Source organism: Columba livia, chromosome 21 (genome assembly GCF_036013475.1).
Source record: "Columba livia isolate bColLiv1 breed racing homer chromosome 21, bColLiv1.pat.W.v2, whole genome shotgun sequence".
NCBI lineage: Eukaryota > Metazoa > Chordata > Aves > Columbiformes > Columbidae > Columba > Columba livia.
In genome coordinates this window covers 6,962,924-6,985,543 of record NC_088622.1, presented here as the reverse complement: position 1 = coordinate 6,985,543, position 22,620 = coordinate 6,962,924, and the positions used below count along the sequence as shown (strand labels likewise).

General features: G+C 55.0%; 3 protein-coding genes across 4 annotated transcripts; all 3 read right to left on the bottom strand.

Moving 5' to 3' along the window:
- Window positions 1-1,418: 1,418 nt before the first annotated feature.
- LOC106145645 (complement C1q subcomponent subunit B) lies at window positions 1,419-4,709 on the bottom strand. The gene is made up of 3 exons (XM_013370394.3): window positions 4,524-4,709; window positions 3,212-3,371; window positions 1,419-2,142 (listed from the first exon to the last, which is right to left on the bottom strand). The coding sequence occupies exons 1-3, from the start codon at window positions 4,692-4,694 to the stop codon at window positions 1,568-1,570; spliced, it is 906 nt and encodes a 301-aa protein (XP_013225848.3). The 5' UTR covers window positions 4,695-4,709; the 3' UTR covers window positions 1,419-1,567.
- A 1,807-nt stretch (window positions 4,710-6,516) lies between these two features.
- On the bottom strand, window positions 6,517-8,704 carry LOC102084244 (complement C1q subcomponent subunit C). Of its 2 annotated transcripts, XM_013370393.3 has the most exons (3): window positions 8,567-8,704; window positions 7,743-7,929; window positions 6,517-7,508 (listed from the first exon to the last, which is right to left on the bottom strand). In XM_013370393.3, the coding sequence occupies exons 2-3, from the start codon at window positions 7,918-7,920 to the stop codon at window positions 6,952-6,954; spliced, it is 735 nt and encodes a 244-aa protein (XP_013225847.2). In that variant the 5' UTR covers window positions 7,921-7,929; window positions 8,567-8,704; the 3' UTR covers window positions 6,517-6,951. The 2 variants fall into 2 exon arrangements, with proteins under 2 accessions (XP_013225847.2, XP_021156755.2); XM_021301080.2 differs by lacking the exon at window positions 8,567-8,704 and having other exon boundaries at window positions 6,710-7,508; window positions 7,743-7,938.
- Window positions 8,705-9,812: 1,108 nt separating this feature from the next.
- On the bottom strand, window positions 9,813-12,021 carry C1QA (complement C1q A chain). The gene is made up of 3 exons (XM_005512398.4): window positions 11,898-12,021; window positions 10,969-11,139; window positions 9,813-10,832 (listed from the first exon to the last, which is right to left on the bottom strand). Exons 2-3 carry the CDS (start codon window positions 11,129-11,131, stop codon window positions 10,267-10,269), a joined length of 729 nt encoding a protein of 242 aa, XP_005512455.1. The 5' UTR covers window positions 11,132-11,139; window positions 11,898-12,021; the 3' UTR covers window positions 9,813-10,266.
- Window positions 12,022-22,620: the final 10,599 nt, after the last annotated feature.

Here is a 22,620-nt window from a genome sequence, read left to right as displayed (position 1 = left end):
TACTCTTTTCCTCCACCTGCCCCGCTGACCTGATTTTATTTGGGGTGCTGCGTCCCCAGCTGCAAATGGTGTGAGCGTTGCAGCTGCATTTTAGAAGCAGCCCAGCACTCGTGCACTGGCAGAGCTTTGGTGTGCGACACTGAACATCTCTGCTCTGACCACTTTGTGATCAGGGTGATCACTGTGTGATCGGAGGTCTGGGCACACGGGGTGGCTGCACTTCAGGGATCAGGAGCCACAGATTTTGCGGGAGGGAAGGATCAAGCGGAGAGGTGGCGAGGACAGAGCGTGAAGACAGGGCTGCAAAAGGCGGCACTAATCCTGCCCGGTGCCTCCTCCCGGATTTACGTGTAGGGCAGAGCTGAGCGTCAGAGCTCTGCCCCCCAGCCGGTGGGACGGGGAAGGGCTGGGCCGGTCTCCGGTGCCCTCTGCCGGCACATCGCTCCGGAGCCTCAGCGGCCGCACCGGCCCCGGCCCGGGGCACCGTCCTGCGTTGGGGCAGCGGGAGCCGCGTACCCTGACCCCCCAGCAGGCCCTGAGAGCAAAGGAGCGAAGCTTCATAAAATCCACTACATCCCACTCCCCCCCAGACCCTTCGTCATCATCCCCTTCCACCAGCCTCTTTCAAACCTCAGACCCCTTCAAGAAACTCCCCTGTTCTGTGCCTTGTGTACATCCCCATGGGCTTCACACCTCACAGCTCTGGGTACCACCTGCTGTGGCTGGGCTGGGGGCTGTAGGCAAACCCCCACTCAGGTACGATTCTGGAGTATCACTTGCCCCAGGGACAGGGACACCCCTGGGGTCCTCATCTGGAGGGCCATGGGTCCTTGGCTCTCCAGGGGGGCCTGGGTGCACTGTAGGACTTGTAGGTGTGGATTCTCTGCTAGGGTTATGGGGCTGCTCCAGACCCTTCCCAGTTGGACCAGGGGGTAACCATGTGCCCCACACCTCTTTCATCATGGCATCAGGCTCTGGCTTCCCCACATACACGTGGGTCACCTTGTCACAAGCTTTGACAAGCTTCTGTGGCTATCATTGTCACCACCACTCTCCCCCCAAAAAGGCGTATAGAGAGTTTGGTGTCCCCAGGTCCTACCAGCCTCAGGACTCTCCAGTTCAGCACCATCTCCGGCACCAGTAGACGGTGATCCCAATTTTCCTGCTACATCATGTGTCCCCATAAAGACCAGGCTTCCTCTCCATGTTTTCCTAACCCTGGGCTGACATTTTCTCTGAGTGGTTCTGGAAGCAGATACTCAGTGTGGGCTGCAGCAGGAGCTGCATGAATCGTCTGGATCTGATCAGCAATAATAAGATACTCATGAGCCCAGGATGTATCCAGAGGTTCAGGAGGCAGTGCCCCGGGTGTCTGAGCATCATATGGGGAGAAGGAGAAAAATCCTATGTAGGAAGGATCAGTTGCACAAGAACCTGTCATTTAATGTACAAGACCAGCAGCAACAGGCTTAGGGCACTGAATCTGGAGCAGAGTGATCTCCTGGGGAGTCCTCGGCCATGCAGGGCCAGCCAGCAGAAGGGAGGGCAGAGGGACACTGCTGGTGGACTAAGCCCCGGGGAAGATCAGGAAGCCAGAGAAGATGCTGTCAGAGCCTTCGATCCCCATGAGGGAGTTCTTCTCTGTCGGCTCCAACCAGACAGACTCATTCACTGCCATCTTGAGGACCACGCCACCGGTGGTGACCTGGTAGCTGCTCTGCACGTAGTCACAGAAGGTCACCACCTTCTCGGCCCTGGTTCTACTCTGGCCCTTTTTCACACTGAGGCACAGGTTGGCCCTGGAGGTGACATGGTAGGTGAAGTAGTAGATGCCCGGGACCTGGCAGATGAAGCGGCCATACCGGTTCTCATAGTGGCCCTTCTCATTGGTGATGATGCGATCAAAGCGGACCGGCTGGTCCCGGCGTGGGTAGGAGCTGATGGTCCTGGCAGCCGAGAAGGCGGACTTGAAAGTGGACTCGTAGTCACCAGAGTCCCCTGGAGGGCCAGGGGGTCCCATGACACCTGGTGGCCCCCTGAAACCTGGGGGGCCCCTGGGGCCAATCTTCCCAGGGTACCCTGGAACTCCTGGGTCTCCGTTCTCCCCTATGTCTTCTTCATGCTCCACCTGACCAGGGGGACCTAGTAAAAAGGAGGAAGAATAATTGTGGTCGCAGCCATGCACCACGTGTCTGCAGATGGGGCACTGGGAAGGAAACCACCAACATCTATGCCGGGGTGTAGGTTGGCAGAGACGCCCACACATTCGGCAGGTGTGACACCCCTTGCCATCATGCACCTTCTGTCCCCAGGTTCCTTGGGATTCTCCAGTCTGTCCAGCCTCTCCTGTTTCCGAGCGTCACCCCCACCTGATAACACCCCAAAGGGACGGGTGGAAAATGGATTGCTTTCCCAAGACCATGCGTCTGGTCCTGCACACGGGCTGGGGCAACCCTGGGTGTCAATCCAGGCTGGGGATGGAGGGATGTGGAGCAGCCCTGTGGGGAAGGACTTGGGAGTGCTGGGGGATGAAAGATTGTCCATGAGCCACCATGTGCACTAGTAACCCAGAAGCCAATGGTGCCCTGGGCTGTGTCACCAGCCCCGTGGGCAGCAGGTTTGGGGGGGATTCTGCCCCTCTGCTCCACTCTGGTGAGAACCCCTGCAGTGCTGGTCCAGCTCTGGGTCCTCAGCACAGGACACACATGGAGCTGCTGGAGAGGGGCCAGAGGAGCCACAGTAATGACCCGAGGCTGGAACAACTCTGGTGGGGACAGGTGAGAGAGTTGGGCTATTCAGCTGGAGAAGAGAAGCTCCGGGGAGACCTTAGTGTGGCCTTTCTGTGCTTAAAAGAAAATTGGGGACAGACTTTTGAGTAGGATCTGTTGCAATAGTACAAGATGTAATTGTTTTAAACTAAAGGAGAGGAGATTCAGGTCACATCAGGAAGAAATTGTTGCCCTGAGGGTGGTGAGAGCCTGGTCCAGGTTCCCAGACAGGTGGTGGATGAACCATCCCTGGAGACATCCCAGGCCAGGCTGGACGGGGCTCTGAGCAACCTGAGCTGGTGAAGATGTCCCTGCTCATGGCAGGGGGGGAACTGGGGGAGCTGGGAAGGTCCCTTCAACCCAAACTGGTCAATGATTCTATCATGTTCCTGCTCTTGGTATTCACAAGACAATGTTTTCCCCACCTGAAGCATCCTCCTTACCTCGCTCACCCTTTAGGCCATTGTCCCCATCTCTGCCATTCTTGCCCGGCTGTCCTGGTATCCCTGGGATGCCTGGGATGTAGCCGTAGGTCTCGCAGAGTTTGGCGCTGGCAAGCTGCCCTCCAGCCAGGCAGATCAGCACCACCCACAAGGTCTGCATCTGTTGGAGCATAGAAGGATGTCGAGGGGCTTGGCTTGGTCAGTTGGAGGGATGGGGAAGGCACTGTGCTGTTCTAGAAGATGAGGATTAAATGCACTTCTGGGTAATACCACGAGGGAGGGAAAACATCTTGCTGCAGAGCCAAATCTGTCCACCTGATGGCCTTGGAGGCACCAGCCCCTTTGTGCATGGAAGGGCTTGTCGGTCTCTTCCCACTCTTAATTTACCAGTTTACAAGTGCCCAGAGCTTCAGCCACCTGAACATGTAGGGACAAGTTATCCTGTCCCCAAGGTCTGGTGTCCAGCCTGGCCACGCTGCCACAGACACGTGCTGGAAGTCCCTGCTGTCCTGAGTCCCCACTGCTCCCTCAGAGGAGAAGTCCTCCGTCCCATCTTAGGACCACAACTGTAGGGTAAAATCCTTATGCAGGCCAGAGAGTTCCATCATCTGCTTTCCACCAGCATACGCAAGAAACAGCTTTAGTCCTTGCAGATAGCAAAGAAGTCTCCAAACCCACTCTCCTAACTCCTGCAGGTTCCCACTGTGGACCGCCACATGCCTGCTTCATCCCAGAAGCATTTCTGTATCTAACCAGCCATACTGGGATGGTGGTCTGGGCTTCCAGTCCCTGGGGTCCCATCTTCCTTCTGCCCTCCCTGCATCCCACAGCTCAGCTCCTTCCCTCAGCTCCTGGTGCAGGTGCATGCAGGGTACACACTGGGAATTTGGGGACTGTATCAGGACATCAAGTCACCCCAATCACACTCTCTGGACTAAGGTGGACTCTCCCAGTGCTGAAACTCTCTTGTCAGCAGGAAAAGAGGCCAGTAAGTTGGATCCTCCAGCCACAACAGCTCCATTTCAGATGTGGAAGCACAAGGACCAACCTGCAGTTTCCCAGCCCAGGCCCAGGCAGATGACAAAGCATCTCGAGCAAGAGAGCATCTCCAGGACACCCTTCAGACTAATACTGATCAGCCCCTGGGGTCCTACCAGGGATCTCCAGCACCCCCAGCCCAGCAGCACCCTTCCTCTTCTGACACAGCAAAGTGCTGTTGATGCAGGGGGTGACCAGCACCCTGGTGCTGCCGTGTTCCCCGCGTGCTCCTGCCTGCAGGGGAGAGCTGGGGCTCAGCCTTGTTTTACCTTACCTTAAACACCTCGTTGCACGAACCCGGAGATGGAGCAGGACACACCAGTGTCGTGCCGTGAAATGACCACGACGGGAAGCAGATGTTTGCTGCTAGGGCTGTTGTGAAAGGATCCGGGCCACATCCCTTTTTTATCTTAAGCTCCTGCTCTTTCTTCAGCAGCACTTTCATATCCCTCACAAATGCTGTCAGCTCAGCAAGATATTCTGTCCCCAAATGACAATTTGAGGCCCCTCAGACACACAGCTCTGGTGCCAGGGAGCAGGGGGGTATCTGCTCTGCCCTGCAGGGTCCCTGGGCCTTGCTTTGGTGTGCTTGCTTTGGGGAACACTGCCATGAGTTCTAGTCGAGTTTGGGGTAACCCCTCAGGACTGCAGAAATGTGTATGCCCTTAGCTAACACCCTTTAGGCTGCTCTGTACATACCCAGCTCTGCCAGGAGGCACCAGCAGGCCCAGAGGATGCTACAGGGTCTCAGCATCCATCACCTTAAGTCTGTCCCCCAAGCTCTCCAAAATGTTGTGGATGGGAAGTGTGAAGCTCATAAAGTTCAACAAGGCCAAATGCAAGGTCCTGCACCTGGTTCGGGGCAGCCCCCAGTACCAGCACAGGCTGGGGATGAAGGAATGGAGAGCAGCCCTGTGAAGAAGGACTTGGGGATGCTGGAGGCTGAAAGACTGGACACAACCCAGCCATGTGCATTTGGACCCCAGAAGCCAATGGTGCCCTGGGCTGTGTCACCAGCCCCGTGGGCAGCAGGTTTGGGGAGATCCTGCCCCTCTGCCCCGCTCTGGTGAGACCCCCTGCAGTGCTGGTCCAGCTCTGGGTCCTCAGCACAGACACACATGGAGCTGCTGGAGAGGGGCCAGAGGAGCCCCAGGAATGACCCGAGGCTGGAACAGCTCTGCTGGGGACAGGTGAGAGAGTTGGGGTGTTCAGATGGAGAAGAGAAGCTCCAGGGAGACCTTAGTGTGGCCTTTCAGTGCTTAAAAGAAGCCAAGAAAAAAGATGGGGACAGACTTTTGAGCAGGGGCTGTTGCAATAGGACAAGGGGTGATGGTTTTAAACTAAAGGAGGGAGATTCAGGCTGGACATTGTTGAAATTGTTGAAATTGTTGAAACTGTTGAATTGTTGAAATTGTTGGCCCTGAGGGTGGTGAGAGCCTGGTCCAGGTTCCCAGACAGGTGGTGGATGAACCACCCCTGGAGACATCCCAGGCCAGGCTGGACGGGGCTCTGAGCAACCTGAGCTGGTGAAGATGTCCCTGCTCATGGCAGGGGTGGCACTGGATGAGCTGTGAAGGTTTCTTCCAACCTAAACTATTCTATGATGATTCTATGAAATGGTTCCACCCTGTGGTAGAAACATTTCCCTCCTGCTTTCTGCTGATGTCTTGCAGAGGTGGATCACAGGACGCTCATGGGAAGACATTGTCTATTTCCACAGTAAAATGTGTGCCACCAGGAGGAATCTCCAATGGCTTTTAGTGGGCTCTGTAACCTCCACAGCCATGAGCTCCTTTGATCTTACTCTGGGAAGCCAGTGCTTGCCCTGCCATGTCCCTGGTGAGGCTGGTTCCTGGGGATGTCCCAGGCACCAGAGACATATCTAGGAGGTTTGCTGCATGGTCTGTGGCCCTCTGCAACTGAATCCTATCCACCTGGATGGGAAAGGGAGTATCAGGACACCTACTTGGAGAAGAGGCTTGATCCTCCCTAAGTGAGGGCTGCGTGCATGCTTTTGGGAACCATCCCCTTCCTGCAGTCAGTGCAGCTGGAGGTTGTAACCAAGTGGGCAAAGCCAGGATTGGAAACAGTGCTCACTGGTGCTGAGCACAGTTGGGCCAAACAGGGTTTGCGGACATTCTGATGCCATATAGATGTCCGGAAGTTGTGTACAAACGCATACACATGTGAACACCACATCCAGCCAGCCACACGTGGGCTCCTCCTGCAGAATGGCAAGCCATGGAGGAAAAAACACACTCAGCCAGGCACATTAGGGAAGGTTTTATTGACACTTCCCACAGCTGGGTCATAGCAAAGGTGCTGCTGCAAGCCTGCTCCAGGACACCTGGCTGTCCATGGTCCTACCCAGGTGGGGATGGAGAGACACAGAGAGACCTCTGGCTCCAGCAGCAGATGGTGATGTGGGTTTATCAGGGTGGATGCACGTGGCAGTGCCAGAGCGACTCTGGGCGGGTGGCACCATCACTCTGGGTGAATCTTCACCCAGATCTGCCTGTTCCCCCCATTCAGCAGTCACCTGTGTTTGGTCCCCACACCAGGGAGTTGTCCCTGGCAGCTGGGGCTGACCCCTTGCGAGGGGTTCCCACCCATCAGAGAAACCTGGAGCACCAGCAGCAGCCTGGCAGTGAGCAGCAGTGTTTGCAGGGCAGGGCAAAGAGGTTGGCGTGGTGGAATGGGCTCTAGTCCGGGAAGAGCAGGAACCCTGAGAAGATGCTGTCAGAGTTGCCAGTGCCCACCATGCCGTTGTACTCATTCACCTCCAGCCAGACTTCATGCCCAGCTTCCACGTGGAGGAGGACCCCACCAGAGCTGACCTGCATGGTGTTGGTCTTGTGCTCGCAGAAGCTGACCATCTTGCTCATGTTCTTGTACAGGGCAACGCAGAGGTTGGCATTCTGTGAGGTGTGGTAGACGAAGTAGTAGAGGCCGGGAAGCCTGCAGGTGAACTTGCCCGTGGTGGTGTCATAGTCATCGTTGATATTTGTGATGACGTGATTGAACACCACGGGGACGTCACTCAAGGGGGGCTGGATGGTCTGCCTCGTCACTGAAAATGCTGACTGGTGCCTCTGCTTGTAGACGCCTGGCAAACCTGGCTCTCCGGGCAGGCCCATGACCCCAGGGTCTCCAGGGGGACCAGGGGGGCCAATGAGGCCCATCTTGCCTGGCACACCAGGGCTGCCCGGTTCCCCTTTCATGCCCTTGGGACCTCGTGTTGCAGGAGTGGCTGGGATGCCTGTGGGGTGGTGGGGAGTGAAACGGAGTCAGCGTCAATGGCAGGATGTGGGGAGAGGCCCCTCCAGACCCTTCCATCTGGCAGCAGAGGTTTGTTGCCTCTCTTCAGCCTCTTCTCCTCCTGCCCTGTCCACAGAGGATGCTCTCCATGGCCTGCATACCAAGGCAGGTGGCCACGGAGGACTCAGTGCCCCCGCTTCAACAGCCTGTGTGGTTCCCCTCCTTGCTCACTCACCTGGCTCTCCTTTGGCTCCCTTCAGCCCATCCCGGCCATCCTTGCCCGGCACACCCGGCATGCCAGGCAGGCCTGGAGTCCCATAGCATCTGTGAGGGGCATCTTGAGCCACAGCAGACCCCAGATTCAGGAGGAGGGCAAGGGCCAGGCAGAGCTGCTGCCAGAAGCTCTGTCCCATTTTGGTGTTCTGGAGCATGACAATAGAAAGAAAGTGGTAGAGTGAGGGGCCACAGCAGGTCGCTTCCAGGCCATGGGGCAAAGGAGGTACTGTGCTATGAGTCTGACTGCAGCAGGAGCACCTGCCTGTGATGGCTGTACCCTCAGTGTCCCCCCCGTACCAATAGCCAGACACTGCGGGGACAGATATTTAATGATGACTTCAGTCTCATCACCACCCCCAGGACAGCCTCTGATGGCACATGGGCAGCTGGACTTGGATGGAGTCATGAGGTCTTGCAGTACCTGTGGCCAGGCCCAAGACCCCTGGCCCAGCGTCCCGAACCCCCTGAGATGCACACACCACTGCGGACAGTTGAACTGCAGCTGGACCCAGACGATCTCCCCCCTCCTCCAGCAGCCTGGCTTTCCTGGCTCTGCCCATCAGGATCAAGCCCCCATCAGCTGGGGATGTCCCAGGACAGTGCCTGGCCCAGGGGACTGGGTCTTCCCCCAGCAAGGACATGTGTGCATAAGCCCCTATGACATGTGTGCAGCCTGGCAGTACCTTTTTCTCCTCCTCCTCCTCTCACACAGCACAGCACTACACCATGCCCCAGCCCCCATGCAGCCCACCCCAAAGAGATGGATCTTGCAGCACCTCTTACCTCTGGTTGAGCTGCTGAGCTTCTGGCTGCTGTGGCCACAGCCCGCTGTCACAGCACAGCGTGGAGGGCTCTCCGTGACAACCTCCCGGAGGAAGTCACAGAGTTAGGAAAGAACCCTTGGGGACACAGAATGTCCAGCTGACACCCAGCTGAGTTTCACATCCTCTTGTCTAGTTGTTTCCTCTAAACAAGCACTTTCCTGTCCACTGAGACCTGCACTGATGCCACCAGAGCAGCAGGGTCTGGATGGACAGAGAGGGGATAAGCTGCTGGCAAAAGATGTGTCACAAGCCCCCCAAACACCGAGGGGAATAACTCACTGCAAATTGCCTTTCACCCAGCCTAAGCTTGTTTCTGAGCAGAAGGCCAGTGAGTGGATGGGGAACAGACCCTCATGCCAGGTCCATGGAGCCAGAGCCACCACTGTAAATGAAGGGCTGGTGCAAGGTCTTTGCTCTGGCAGGAGATGCTGCATTCACAGCAAATGGGACTGAAGGGCATTTCTGCTTGAGGGTTTCTGACCTGCAGGCTGGCTGTCCTGTCCGCACCTTGTCCTGTGCTCCACCTGCTCTGCTGGGTGCTGGATGTGCTGGGGCCTCAGCATCCCTGGTCAGGGTGTTGCTCCTCACAGGTGACCTGGTCTCCTCACTGCACCAGGAATGGAGACATTTGGCTGCCCAGCATGTGTGGAGAAGTCCCTCCAAGTAGCAGTCGCAGGGTATGACACCTGTGTGGCTTCCCTGATGCTTTCTGGCTACCTGACACCTGCCCAGCCTGAGCTGCTCACCAGTCTCACCCCAACCCAAAGGGAGAAGCATTTCACCTCACAACTCCACCACCATCACCCCGCAACCCCATTAGTCACCCCGATGTCCCTGTCCCGCCTTGCTGAAAGGCTGGAGGACCCCAGACACCTTTCCCCTTCCTGGGAGAGTTTGGGTACCAACAGAAGACCATGTGGGTGAGGTGCATGATCTGCTGCCTGTTTTCACCCTGGTGCAGGACAGCAAGATTGGATTAATCAGCAAAAAGACACACATGGGCCAGTCCCAGAAATTTCCTGTTCCTGTAAATGCCAGCTCTGATTCTGCACGCAGTTCCCTCCTGTCCTTCTGCCTTTGCACTTGGGATCTGTGCTTGGCCAGGGGGAAGCTGGGATGACTTCTCTCCCTGGGCAGCTTGGGAAAGGGCCAAGGACACTGATGGTTTGAGGAGGATTCATGAACAGGAAAGAAAACACCAACGGTTATAGTGGAAGAAGGGTTTATTTATTCTGATGTGAGAGGCAGTAGTGACCCAGCACCAGAAAAGCATTTGCAGTGGTTAGTGCAGCAGGAGCAGTGGCACGCAGTGATTTCCCACTCAGGAGCAAAGCACTGGTGAATGGCCCCAGTGTCAACTGGTCCCCCCTGCTGTGGGGTCTGAGCACCCAGGAGCAGAAAGGGCTTCTGGGGCCATGAGTGCTCTGCCTGCAGGATGGAGCAGGCAGGCTCAGCACCAAGACAGCTGCTGCAGTGGTGACCAACAGCCTGGCCACTTGGTGACATTGGTGGAAGCACAGGACCTGTCTGGTGGCTCAGTTCAGGGCCATCCTCTTTTACTGTGATACTAAACCATCCCACACACTCACAAGGGACAAATACATGCAGACACGCACACTGCAATGCTCTGGTGCTAAGCAGGTCTGGACTGGTAGTCCCTCAGCCCTTCTGTGGGAAGAGCATGAAGCCGCTGAAGACGCTGTCTGCCTCAGAGCCACTGTAGATGCTGCCCCTGGCAGAGTCAGTGCTCACAGAGACCTGGTCGCCCTTGGCCAGGCTGAGGACGCTGCTGCCTGAGTTCACCTGCAGGATGTTGCGGCTGTTGTGGTCGCAGAATTTGACCACGTTCTCCCTGTTTTTGGTGATGCTCAGGCAGAGGTCCCCAGTGGAGACCACCTGAAAGGCAAAGTAGTAGAGCCCGGGGACGTGGCAAGTGAACAGCCCGGTCTGGGGACTGTAGGAGCTCTCCTGGTTGGTGATGATGTTGTCAAACACCACTGTCCTGCCCACAGATGGTGGGGACCTCCGTGAAGCAGAGAAGGCAGGACGTGGCTGCTCCAGGACGTTGGCAGCCTTGCCCTGGACCCCTTTCGGCCCTGGCTGGCCTGGGATCCCCGGGGGGCCGTGCGGGCCCTGGTAGCCCTGTTTCCCTGGTAGACCAGGAATCCCTGGTTCACCTTGATCCCCTTTGAATCCTCGGATGCCTGTCCTCGGTGTTGATTTCCCTGGGGAGAGAGGGTGAGGAGGAGAAGTTCATGTACGTCTGGCATCAACCAAGCTGCTACCACAGCTTGTGATGCTCCTACCAAGAGCTGGAGGCTCCCAGGCCACCCGCACTGCACATCCTTGGCTCCCACTTACCTGGTTCTCCCACGTCACCCTTCTGCCCCGGCCTCCCATCAAGGCCAGGGACTCCCGGGAAGCCTTCCCGGCCGTTGGGTGCCAAACACACGCTCTCCTCCAGCTGCGCTGTGCCCAGCACCGCTGCCAGGGCGCTGGTCACCAGCCAAAGCACGGGCTGCATCCTGCTCCCTGCAAGCACAGGGATGAGGGAACTGAGAGGAGGCAAACACACAGCTACACCTTGGGCACAGACACGCCAGTGCTCTCACCAGATGCACACACTGATCTACCACAGCACCCATGTTTTGTCCAATGCAGACAGACATACACCACATGCAATGGTGAAAACAACTTCACAGAAGGATTTTGAGGTTGTTTCATTGCATGAGCTGAAATCATTGCTGTTGCTGAAAACCTCTGATGTGCATCCGTGGCAGGACTGTGGGGTGGGAGAGCCCAGGATGTGGAGCGTGAGATAAATCACTCGGTGCGTGTTCTGGATATGGGTGGTCACACATCAGATGCACACAGAGGATGCTTGGGGGAGCAAGCACTGATGAACAGGCAGTGGCCCCACGGAATGGAGAGCACAAGTGAGGAAGGGGTGCGAAAGAGACACAACAGAGGAGGGATAGAGAGGAAAGGAATAAACAGGCAAAAGGGATGCAGATCTCCAGTACACAGAGCTGGGAAAGAGAAGGGGAGGTCCTGAGCACACAGACTTACCCCAAAACCTGGGGCACTGAGCCCACGACAAGCCTGCAGAGCCCAGTGGTGTTCACAGCCAGCAAGGACAGATTCCTGAAGCCCCCTCCTCCCGCCCATCATCTTCTTCCCCTTTCCCTGCTTTAAGCCCATGAGGGGTGAGAAAGGAGAGGGACGGGGAGGGAGGGCTGGGGAGCAGTGGCAGAGGACACACGTGTCCCCAGATATTTGGGGTGACTTACCTTCTTGCTGGAGGTGAAGACAGATGGGTCTGAGCAGTAGTTCTGTTTGCTGGAAACACTTTCCTGGGAGCAGGGAGGAAGAGGAGCAGGGTAGGGGGCATGTACTTGCTTGCACAGTGGTTTGCCTGGTTGGAAAAGAGAAGTTCTAAGTTTTACTTTCTCTCTCTGAGGGAGAAACTTGTTCCCCTTTCCATGCTGGACCCAGCCTGGCCATAGCTGCTGTGGGGCACTGACCCCTCCAGATGCCCACCTTGGTGCTGCACCCTGATGGAGCAGAGCTCCAGCAAAGGGACCATTAGTGTCTGTGTGGCTCAACAGGGTCTCAAGCATCCTTGATGAGACATCTTCCCACTGGCCTCTCTTCAGTGGTCTGAGGACCTCGTTTCTGGGGTAGAGCAGGAGAAGATGGGGGTCTCTGACACCTAGGTTGTTCCTGATCCTTTTTGGGTGGCTTTGCCTTGTACCAGGCAGTTCTCGGCAAACCCAGGAGCTGTGTGTGGCCTGACCCAGACCTGCAGAAAGAAAAAGCCAATGCCTCACAGCACAGAGACCAGAGCATGTGCCAAGGGATGCACATTCAGCTCTGCCACAAAGAGCCCAAAACCGCCACCATTATCCAAGCCCCACTACAGCAGGGAGCAGAGGGACGAGATGTGTCACAATGATACCAGCAGGTGAACATCCTTGGGACCCTGGGCACCAGCTGGGCCACCCAATGGAGGAGCGCAGTGGGTGGACTGGAGGGGCTTTCTGGTCCACAACCACCTGGAATCTCCTTTCAGGAGTCCTGTGGCGGCTGCGCTGACCTGCATGGGAGAGCAGTGCTGGGGTGCCCGGAGCAAAGGCAGCAGCAGCTGGAGCTCGGGGGAGGATGTTCAGGGAAAGAGGACAATGTGCAGGCCTGGGCTCAGGCTGGTCCCCAGGCTGGGGGGCTGGCAAAGCCTCTGTTCCCCCCACCCGCTGCCTCCAGTGCTCCCATGGAAGCTGTTGCATTGCTTCCAAAACAGCTGAAGAAGGGAACAACTAGTGTGAAGCCAAAAATCAGCCCCAGAGATCCTTGCCAGACAAAACTTCATTCATCAGTGCATCTCCATTAATAATTACCTTCGGAGATCTGTCACGGACCTGATCTTTAATTCATCGAATATGTGCCCTCTTAATGCAATATAACACACATTTTTAATCAAAATGTCACCCCATAATAAATCAGATGGCCAAAAGGAATGCAATTTCATTCTATCGGCAGAGTTCCTCTGTCAACCAGACCTGTAATAATGTCAAGAAAAGATGACAAGTAAGTTTGAAAAGACCTACCTTCCACAAAACAGTGTTTCTGGACATGAATTGTATTTCTGCCCTTTCTTAATATACAGTCAAAATGAGACCACTCCATCATTCCGTTCAGGATTGATTGATGGCTGTGTCCTGGTGCTCCTGTGTCCTTTGTCCCTGACCGTCCCCTTAACCCCATTTAAATGCTGAATTACAGGGGGCTGTTGATAGTTTTCCAGCATCTCCTGGAAGCTGGTGTTGGTCCAGCAGCACTTCCTCCAGGTCCTGGAGACTCCTAAGTGGTATTTAGCCCCAGTCACTTGACTTTCAGTGTTGCTGCATTCAAGCCAAGCCTTCCTCTCCCATCCTCTGAGCATCTCCTCCTCCTGCCCTGCAGCCGGGTCATGGTGGCTTTGGAGCACGGCTGGCTGTGGGGAGCCGTGGGTGAGCATCACACAGCCTCACAAAAGCACCCCCAGCCTGGCACTGTCCTCCCTCCCCTTCCCCTCGGAGTGTCTCTGGAGCAGGTGGCACCGGTAGCGAGGTGACATGTGACGAGGTGACACGCCACGAGGTGGCGGTGCTGCCTCAGCCATGCCTGGTGGCACCTGCCCGTCAGGGCTCCTCCAAAACCTGAGTAGGGGGGGAGCCCCGGGGCACCCCTGTGTCCCCAGAGGCCACACCGCAGGATGTCCAGCTGCAGAGCAAGCACAGGAGCATCGCTGCCTCAGCACCCAGCAGCCACGCACTGGGGACCAGAACAACCCAGCTCCCTCCCGCAAACAGCCCGGCTGGGGCCACAGCCACCAAAGCCCCACGCTGGGAGTCACTCGGCACCCCCTGCAACAAGGGGAGAAGTGATTTTCCCTCGGTGAGGGCCAAACCGTGGTGGAAGAACAGAGGTTTGCGATGCCCTGGCAGGTTATCCCTGCTGATGTAAGTCCAGCACCATCACCTGCAGGGTCCAGAATGAAGAAGGAGCAAGGACAATGGAGGGGACCCACAGACGACATGAAATGGGGCCGAGCCCAAGGCAGAGGAGAAGGGGGGTGTATGCTGGAGTCACCAGAGAATGTAGATGTTTTGCAGAGCTCCAGACAGCCCCAAATCCAGCCCCAAACAGGACAGCCCTGGGTCTGGGGTAACCCTACCACTCTGGTGAGAATCCACATCATTTAGGGCACTCATCATGACCTCCTGGCTCTGCTGCAGACCCAGGACCAGCCTTGCTCCAGATGGATTTACACTGAGCAACCCTCCTCCTCCTCCTTTCAGGATGGGCCATGGGGCAGCTCCTTCACCTCCTTGCTGCCCTCCCAGCTAGTGGTGCTGGGCGAGATAGGTCGGTGCCAGCCCAGCCTTGCAGCCCTTCATGGAAGAAAAGTGGCTCCTGCAAAACCTCCTCCTTGCGTCCCCAGTGCCTGCAGGCACAGCCGAGCTGCCTGACAGCAGACAACAGGGAGTGATGCTTCCCCGCTGGGATCCCCCAGGGTGCGGAGCACTGACAGGCAGGAGCTGCCAGAGGAGGATAACTCAGGTAGCTGGCACTCACTTGTCACTGTCCAGGTGACAGCAACAAAGGCAGGTGGTGGGAGATCGGCAGTACTGGCGGGTACTGCACGCACCTCTGCATCCCAGACTGCCGCCCGCACCCACCGGGAGGTCAGGACAGCTCAGAGAGTCCCCGCTCTGCAGTCACTGGTGGCTTAATGGTGCACAAATAACTGAGCCTGTTTCACTGGCAAGTTTTGCTGCTGTTGAGCTGTCCTGTTCAAAAATGTGCAACACTTGATAAACTTCCTGCACGATGAGGCAGTGTTTGCATGAACTCTGAAGTCTCCCGTGTTTCAATCAATGAAACAAGGAGCTTGGATGGTCCAGGTGCCCTGGGAGTATTTCCTGATATGTCAGCTGAAAATCAGGCTGCAAGGCCATTTGCCACTTATGTCTAAAGTGTTTTAATTGCTGTCCCAGAGGATGTGTTATTCCTATGACAGATGCTTACACAGAACAGGTGGGAGCTGCACAGACAGGTATGATGTTTAAAAGCCAGGATTTCACACTCCAGCCCTTGCTTAGTGTCTCCTGGCATTGATGAACATCACTGCTGGCTCATGGGGTGAGAGGAGATATACGAGTGCTTAGCAGCCCTGGGCAATGCTGGAAAAGCTTGTCCCATCCCTCCGCTTTTTGTTCTCTGTTAGGGATGTCAGGGCTTGTCATTATTCAACATCTATTGGTTAATTTGGCTGATTGTTTTCCATTCTTTAATGTATCCGTTATTTATTTATTCACTTGTGTAACGAGCAGTTCCGGACTGATCACTCTGGCATGTAAATGAGCTGCTTTAGCGCTTGTCACTGAAATCTGTAGATTGGGAGAGTTTGCAATCAAACACAGCCGGAATCTAAATTACAACATTTCAGGCAATAATAGCAGGGAAAAGACAGGAAGGATGTGCCATAAATAAGATGGGATCAGAGCAGGGTGCCCAGAGCTATGCTGACAACACGCCAGGAGCCCCGAGGCATCAGGAGTCCCTGCTCTGCGGCACCGGGGTGCACCAGGCAGGGCTGGCACCACTCTGCAGATGGTTTCACCGTGGAGAGAATCATAGAATCACAGAATGATTGGGGAGCGAAGGTATCTCTGGATATCATCCAGTCCAGCCCATCTGCTAAAGGAGGATCACCCAGAGCAGATCACACAGGTGGGTCCAGGGGGTTTGAATGTCTCAGAGCAGGAGACTCCACACCTGCTCTGGGCAGCCTGGGCCAGGCTCTGGCACCTCCCAGCAAACAAGTTTCTGCTCATGTCCAGATGGAGCCTCCTGTGTTTCAGTCTGTGCCCGTTGCCCCTCACCCTGGCGTTGGGCACCACTGAACAGAGTCTGGTCCATCCCACCCTGAGATATTGATCCATCGATCAGATCCCTCTCAGCTTCTCTTCTCAGCTGAACAGCCCCAGCTCTCTCAATGTGTCCTCATCACAAAGATGCTCCAGACCCCTCATTATCCTCATAGCCCTAGAGAAGGGCAAACAGAGAAAGCAAAAGACTTTTGAAGAGTAGCAGGATCTGGCCCATGGCTGAGGACCACTTGCACCAGTCTCTGAAGATGGCTGGTTAAGCTAGCATGGTGAAAAGTGTGCAGACACAGGACTATGGGCTGCAAGGAGCATCTGGCCCATTGTGCAGGATACTGATTTGCTTCTCACCGTGGCTCATGTTTGGCCTCTTTCCACCACTCCGAGCTGCATCAGAAGTCAGTGGATGCATCCAGGACACAATTCTCTCCATCTCAAGGTCAGTAAGAGGGGTCACTCAAGATAAATAAAAGAGATCAAAGTGCCATAAGCCCTCCTGCATGCAACAGACACTGCAGCTGGGCTGAGGAGAAGGGAATAACCAGCATCTCTGCAAAGCTAGGGAGAAGTGCCTGTATCATCCCGTGACAGGGCATCCCTGGGCTGAAGTCCAGCCAGGAAAAAGTGACATTCAGCAGGCACAGCACCGTGAATCCCAGCAGGGCTGGTGGAAGGACCTCTGGGATCTCCTGTCCAGATTCTTGCTCACGCAGGGCTCTTCCCAACACTACATCAGGCTGGCTGTGGCTTTACCCACCTTATGTCTTGAAACCCCCCAGGGACAGAGATCTCTTACTGTTCTGAGGACCTGCCTCAGGACTGCACCACACTCGGGTGAAGAAGCATTTCATCCTGAAAGTGTCCATCCTGAATCTCTGGAGGTCTAATGTGTGGCTGCTGCTCCTTGTCAACATCATTTGCCACTAGCGAGATGTGTTTGGCTCTATCTTCCTTGCAATTGCTCCAAGCAGCTGCACTCTTCATCTGGCTAATCACAACCCAGCAGGATGGCCTCCCCACTGCTGATTGTAAGGATGAATAATTTCCCTTGACCTTGGCCGCAATGCCCCTAACGTAGCCCAAGGTGCAGTTTACCTTATCTATGGTTTGCTCACATTCAGCCTGGTGTCCACCACTCCCCACCCCAAACATTTCCCTACTCCAGGCAGTGAGTCCACAGCCTCTTCACCCATGTGTCAAAGTTGGTGCTTCTGGTAGGCTGAGAGGAGAGATTGCACAATATCTCCAAAACATCCTCAAGGGTTTAAAAGATGGCTTGAAATCTGCAAGTGAAGTGAAAAATAGACAAATCCTGGTCCTTCTTTCACCTGTTGACTTTATGCTATGGTCTCAGGAGATGGGGCTCTGAGAGGAACCCTGAGCAGCATGAGATTCCCTTCCAGATCCAAAGTGATGGTCATATTGGGGGGCAGGCACAAAGTCTTTGCCTTTGGGCTTTGTGTTTTGACTTCTCAGTCCTGGGTATGCAAAGTTTGAACTCCTTAGGGCCGTGAGGCTGTGGCAAGACCATCACGAATCACTCTACCAGACAGGGATGTGCTCATCCCAGCGGGGTGGGGACCACTGTGCACTCATCTGTAGTAATGCTGTGTTTTCCGCTGGGCTGAGACGACCAGCACAGACCTTTCCTGTGCCCTGTGCACTGCCAGGTCCTGACAGCTGCCAGAGCATTGTGTGCCCTTCCCAGGCTGCTCTCCATGCCATGGTCTGGTTTCCCTGACATAACATCTTGAAAATGGAGTAGAGGTTTCCTGCAGGCGAGAGTTAGTGTTAACTGGGTCAGCGACAGCTGGAGGTCCATGCTGGCTGGAGACTATTACAACCTATTTCTATTACAACTCGCTTTCCGCAGGGGCTTCTCCGGGAACTTGGCTTCCCTCTAACTGACCTTGGCTGCCAGATCGATCCCAAGTTGCAAACTCATTTCTCACGTCTGCTCAATTTGGAGGGCGCCTGATTGCTGCTTCAGAGGCTCTGATTGCCTTTGCTTCTGGCCGATGGGACCCTGGCGAATGCCTTGCAGGCACCATCAGCCAAGCCTGGCTGAGTGGATCTACCCAGGAATGACCCCACCAAGCTGCAGCGGTGCTGTGCAGGACCAGCCCTGACTTTTTCAAGGTGGGGATGTATTCAGCCTGCAGTAGGCTGGAGGTCATGATGCCTCCTTGTCCCTTCTGGCCTGTACTTGAGCTCTTCAGCAGCACAAAGCTTTGATTTCAGTGGCTCTCGGGGCTCTGGTTCCCTGAGCAGGCAGAGGGCAGCAGCACCCATATCCTCTGCAGTCCGTGGTCCACACACATGCAACATCCTTTCAGGTGCTTTCATTAGCTCAACAGCTTGTTACCCTTCATGGGCAGATCCCAATCTCTCTGCTTCTGCTATGCTTCCCCTGAGTTCACCCTCCTCAGCCACCTCCATCGTTTTCCACCAGGAGTCAGCCCTTCATCCGCTCCAGCAGACACTTTTCCACTTGCAACAGCATTAACTGCTCGGGATCCTCTCCCACAGGCGCCACCTGAGCTGCTTCCTCTCCCTCCTCTCCCTCTTCTCCCTCCTCTCCACAGGCAGAGGTCAAACCCATGTCCTTGTTGCCAACTCAAAAGCAAATCGATCAACATCTAAGAGGCAACTGCTGTCCTCAGCGAGTTTCTGTGTGGGGGGCAATCGTGTGGCAGCCCCAGCACCAACTCCCTGCCCTGGAAGTTATTCTTCATTTGGACTCTTAATTTCAGAGCTGCACTGAGGGACGGGAAGATTCCCAGCTTCTAATTAATTCCTGAGTTCCATGTAATTGATGCAATTTACTGCCAATGTATCTGTTTTATTGCACTGTGGAGAAGGTAATTCTGTAACACCATTTTCTCAAACACTCTAGTGAGTGGCCATAAGTCATGCCCTGAAATTTATCTCCAAACTCCAAATCCAGGGGCAAGTTTACTCTGGGGCGCAGAAGAGGACTGTGGTCCTGTGCCCTGTGCCTGTCACCAGAGACGTTCACCCAGGAGGTCCCTGGAGGACCACACGTGGCATGGGAGGAACACAACATGGTGAGCGACTGCCTCTGGACAGCGAGCCCTGGTCCTCTGAGTCTGGTGAACACAGATGTCCTACATGAGGATGAGCACAAGATGGCACATGAAGGGTTTTACAGCAGAGCGTCATGTGGCATTTCATGTTACACAGGCTGCAGGTTTTGATTTCCAGTTCCAAGTCATACTGTAATGGGACAGATGTGTCCACATTAGTCTTCAAGAGGAGGTTTCAGGAGCCTCGGAATGGGCAGAGCAGGCAGTGGGATTTCTAGGGAGCTCTAATCCTTCCACCAATGGCTGAGCTTTTCAAACTAATTTATCTGGGGAAGCTAAATGGGGCCGCTCATTTGTCACAGCTGTACGAGAAGATTAGCAGGTACTGTCTCTGACTCTCAGTCCTGAGCTGGACAGACCCTCCAAAAGCCCTAAAAGCCCACATTGATGGGACTGTGCATCTGTGTCTCTTCTCAAGTATCATCTATCCTGTTCAGGTGTAGCATCTGCTGAGTAGGGCTGTATCCTTCCACTTGGAGATGTGCTGATGTGCCTCACTGGAGCTTAAGAGGGGATTTCACTGAGCCCTCCAAATTGTCTTACTCACTAATTAATGACCAGGTTTCAGTTTCAGAACATGCACTTAGATAAACTGCAAAAGCACATTTCATTAATCCTAATTAATGATTTAAATACTCAGAAGCCTCTGCTGAGGCCCTGTGATTGATGGCAGCTGTCTGTCTGTGTCACCGTGCTTTGGTCCCTTGGCATCCCTGACTGCGCAGCGGGGACATGGGCACTGACCCTCCCTGCTTCCCCTCTGCCTGCTGCCTTCAGATCCAGGGTGGTCACCTTTCTGGAAGGTTTAACTAGGTGCTTGATCAGAGAGCGAGTGACAATTCATACCTTGTGCTAGACAGGACATCCTCCCTGAATTTAAACTCTGTGTGTACCCGTGTGCGCAGCCAGAGCAGCAGTGACTGCCAATACCTGGGACTGGTGGGAAACAGGCTTTGCAGACCACAGAATCACAGAGTCACAGAATCGACTGGGTTGGAAAAGACGTCAGAGATCATCCAGTCCAACCCTTGGTCCAACTCCAGTCCATTGACTAGATCATGGCACTAAGTGCCATGTCCAATCTCAGTTTAAACACCTCCAGGGCCGGTGAGTCCCCCACCTCCCTGGGCAGCCATTCCAATGCCTGACCACTCTCTCTGCAGAGAATTGCTTTCTAATCTCCAGCCTCAGTTTCCCCTGGCAGAGTTGAAGCCCATGGCCCCTTGTCCTATTGCTGATGCCTGGGAGAAGAGCCCAATCCCCACCTGGCTAGAACTGCCCTTCAGGTAGTTCTAGAGAGTGCTGAGCTCACCTCTAAGCCTCCTCTTCTCCAGACTAAACAAGCCCAGCTCCCTCAGCCTCTCCCCATAGGGCTTGTGTTCAAGTCCCTTCACCAGTCTTGTTGCTTCCCCTCAGTTCACCCTCCTCAGCCACCTCCATCGTTTTCCACCCAGGAGTCAGCTCAGGGAAGAGCTGGGCAAGTAATTGGCCTTCAGGCCCCTGCAAAGCACCATCCACACCCACACAGGGCTTAGACAGCCCATGGGGCACAAAGCATGTTGCCTTCCATCCTGCTGGATGTGGCACCAAGAGCATTTCCCAGTGCTGAGACACTGAGGAAAGACCTCCCAGTAGATGTACACACACAGCTGTGCAACTGCTCATGGAAACATGAATTAAAGAGAGGAAAGGACCCTCCTGCACTGCCAAAACCCTGCTGCTGAGCCTGGACTTGGAGATGTCACCTGTGTGCACCCCGGACCTGGGTCCCGCCTGCACCCTGCCTGCTGGAAGGGCTCTGCCCAAGGTGGTCCCTCCTACACTCCTGGCTACCAGCCGGGTTAAGATAGAGGTATCTGTCACACTCCAAGATAAGAGTACATGATAAAAGCTCATCTGCACACCCACAAAGGAGTACAAAGAGACAATGGCAGGAGAGGGAGCCCAAACAACACCCTGGGGCTACTCCCAGACTCATAACAGAAGAACCATCAACCCATCAAAGGCCAATCTCCACAAGCCCAGAGGATCAGAGACACATGGGGGCAGGTGGGAACTCAGATTACAGATCCCTGAAGAACAACCACTTTGTCCAGGCCCCCCAGGGCTGTCCCAGCAGAGCTATGAGCCCCAGTGGGAGGTGTGGGGCTCACTACGAGGAGTCACTGGGAGCAGCTCCCCAGGTCACCTTTTGGACCAAGGGGGTTGCTACCTAGGGGAGTGAGACCCATCATGCAGGGAAAGAGCTTTTTTGTAGTTACTGTGGGCAAACTGGGTGTCTGAGCCTAGTTACTGGAGGGATCCACATTGTATGTATGTGTATATACATATATGGAGAACACATACATATGTTCTCCCTAGTGGACCTCCACCCTGCTCAGCCAGAGAGGGGAGCAGGATGAGGCTTTTGGTGCTGTCAGTGTTCATGTGGGTGCTCTGACTGTTTCACAGAATCCCACAATCCCAGAATGTCAGGGGTTGGAAGAGACCTGGAAAGCTCATCCAGTGCAATCCCCCCATGGAGCAGGAACACCCAGATGAGGTTACACAGGAAGGTGTCCAGGCGGGTTGGAATGTCTGCAGAGAAGGAGACTCCACAACCCCCTGGGCAGCCTGGGCCAGGCTCTGCCACCCTCACCCCAAACAAGTTTCTTCTCATTTTTCAGTGGAACCTCCTGTGTTCCAGTTTGCACCCATTGCCCCTTGTCCTGTCACTGGTTGTCACCAGAAGAGCCTGGCTCCATCCTCCTGACACTCCCCCTTTCCATCTTGATCCCCAGGAATGAGTCCCCCCTCAGTCTCCTCTTGTCCAGCTCCAGAGCCCCAGCTCCCTCAGCCTTTCCTCACACGGGAGATGCTCCACTCCCTCCAGCATCTTGGTGGCTGCGCTGGACTCTCTCCAGCAGTTCCCTGTCCTGCTGGAACTGAGGGGCCACAACTGGACACATTATTCCAGGTGTGGTCTCCCCAGGGCAGAGCAGAGGGGCAGGAGAACCTCTCTGACCTACTGACCAGCCCCTTCTAACCCACCCCAGGTACCATTGGCTTCCTGGCCACAAGGGCCCAGTGCTGGCTCATGGTCACCCTGCTGTCCCCAGGACCCCCAGGTCCCTTTCCCCTACGCTGCTCTCTAACATGTCATTCAATAGGTTTGTCTGTGACCTGTGTGGCTGGCCAGGTATATAGGTATATAAATATATAGACATATAATGTGAAGTACATGTGTGCTTTGCGTGTGTGTGCCTGCTGGGAACACACATCTTCAGCCTTATCGCTGGTTGGACCTGAAGACATGGAGCTACAGAAGCCTCACCGCTCCCAACTGTTGCATAGAGCATAACATACTTCCCACTAACAATAAATACCGAAACCAGCAATTTTATGATGAAGATTTTGGGAATGAGCATAGGAACCACCTGCATTTGTGTCTGCTGTGGTTACAGATTCTGCTGCAGACCTTGAGTGTCGCATCTGCTGGA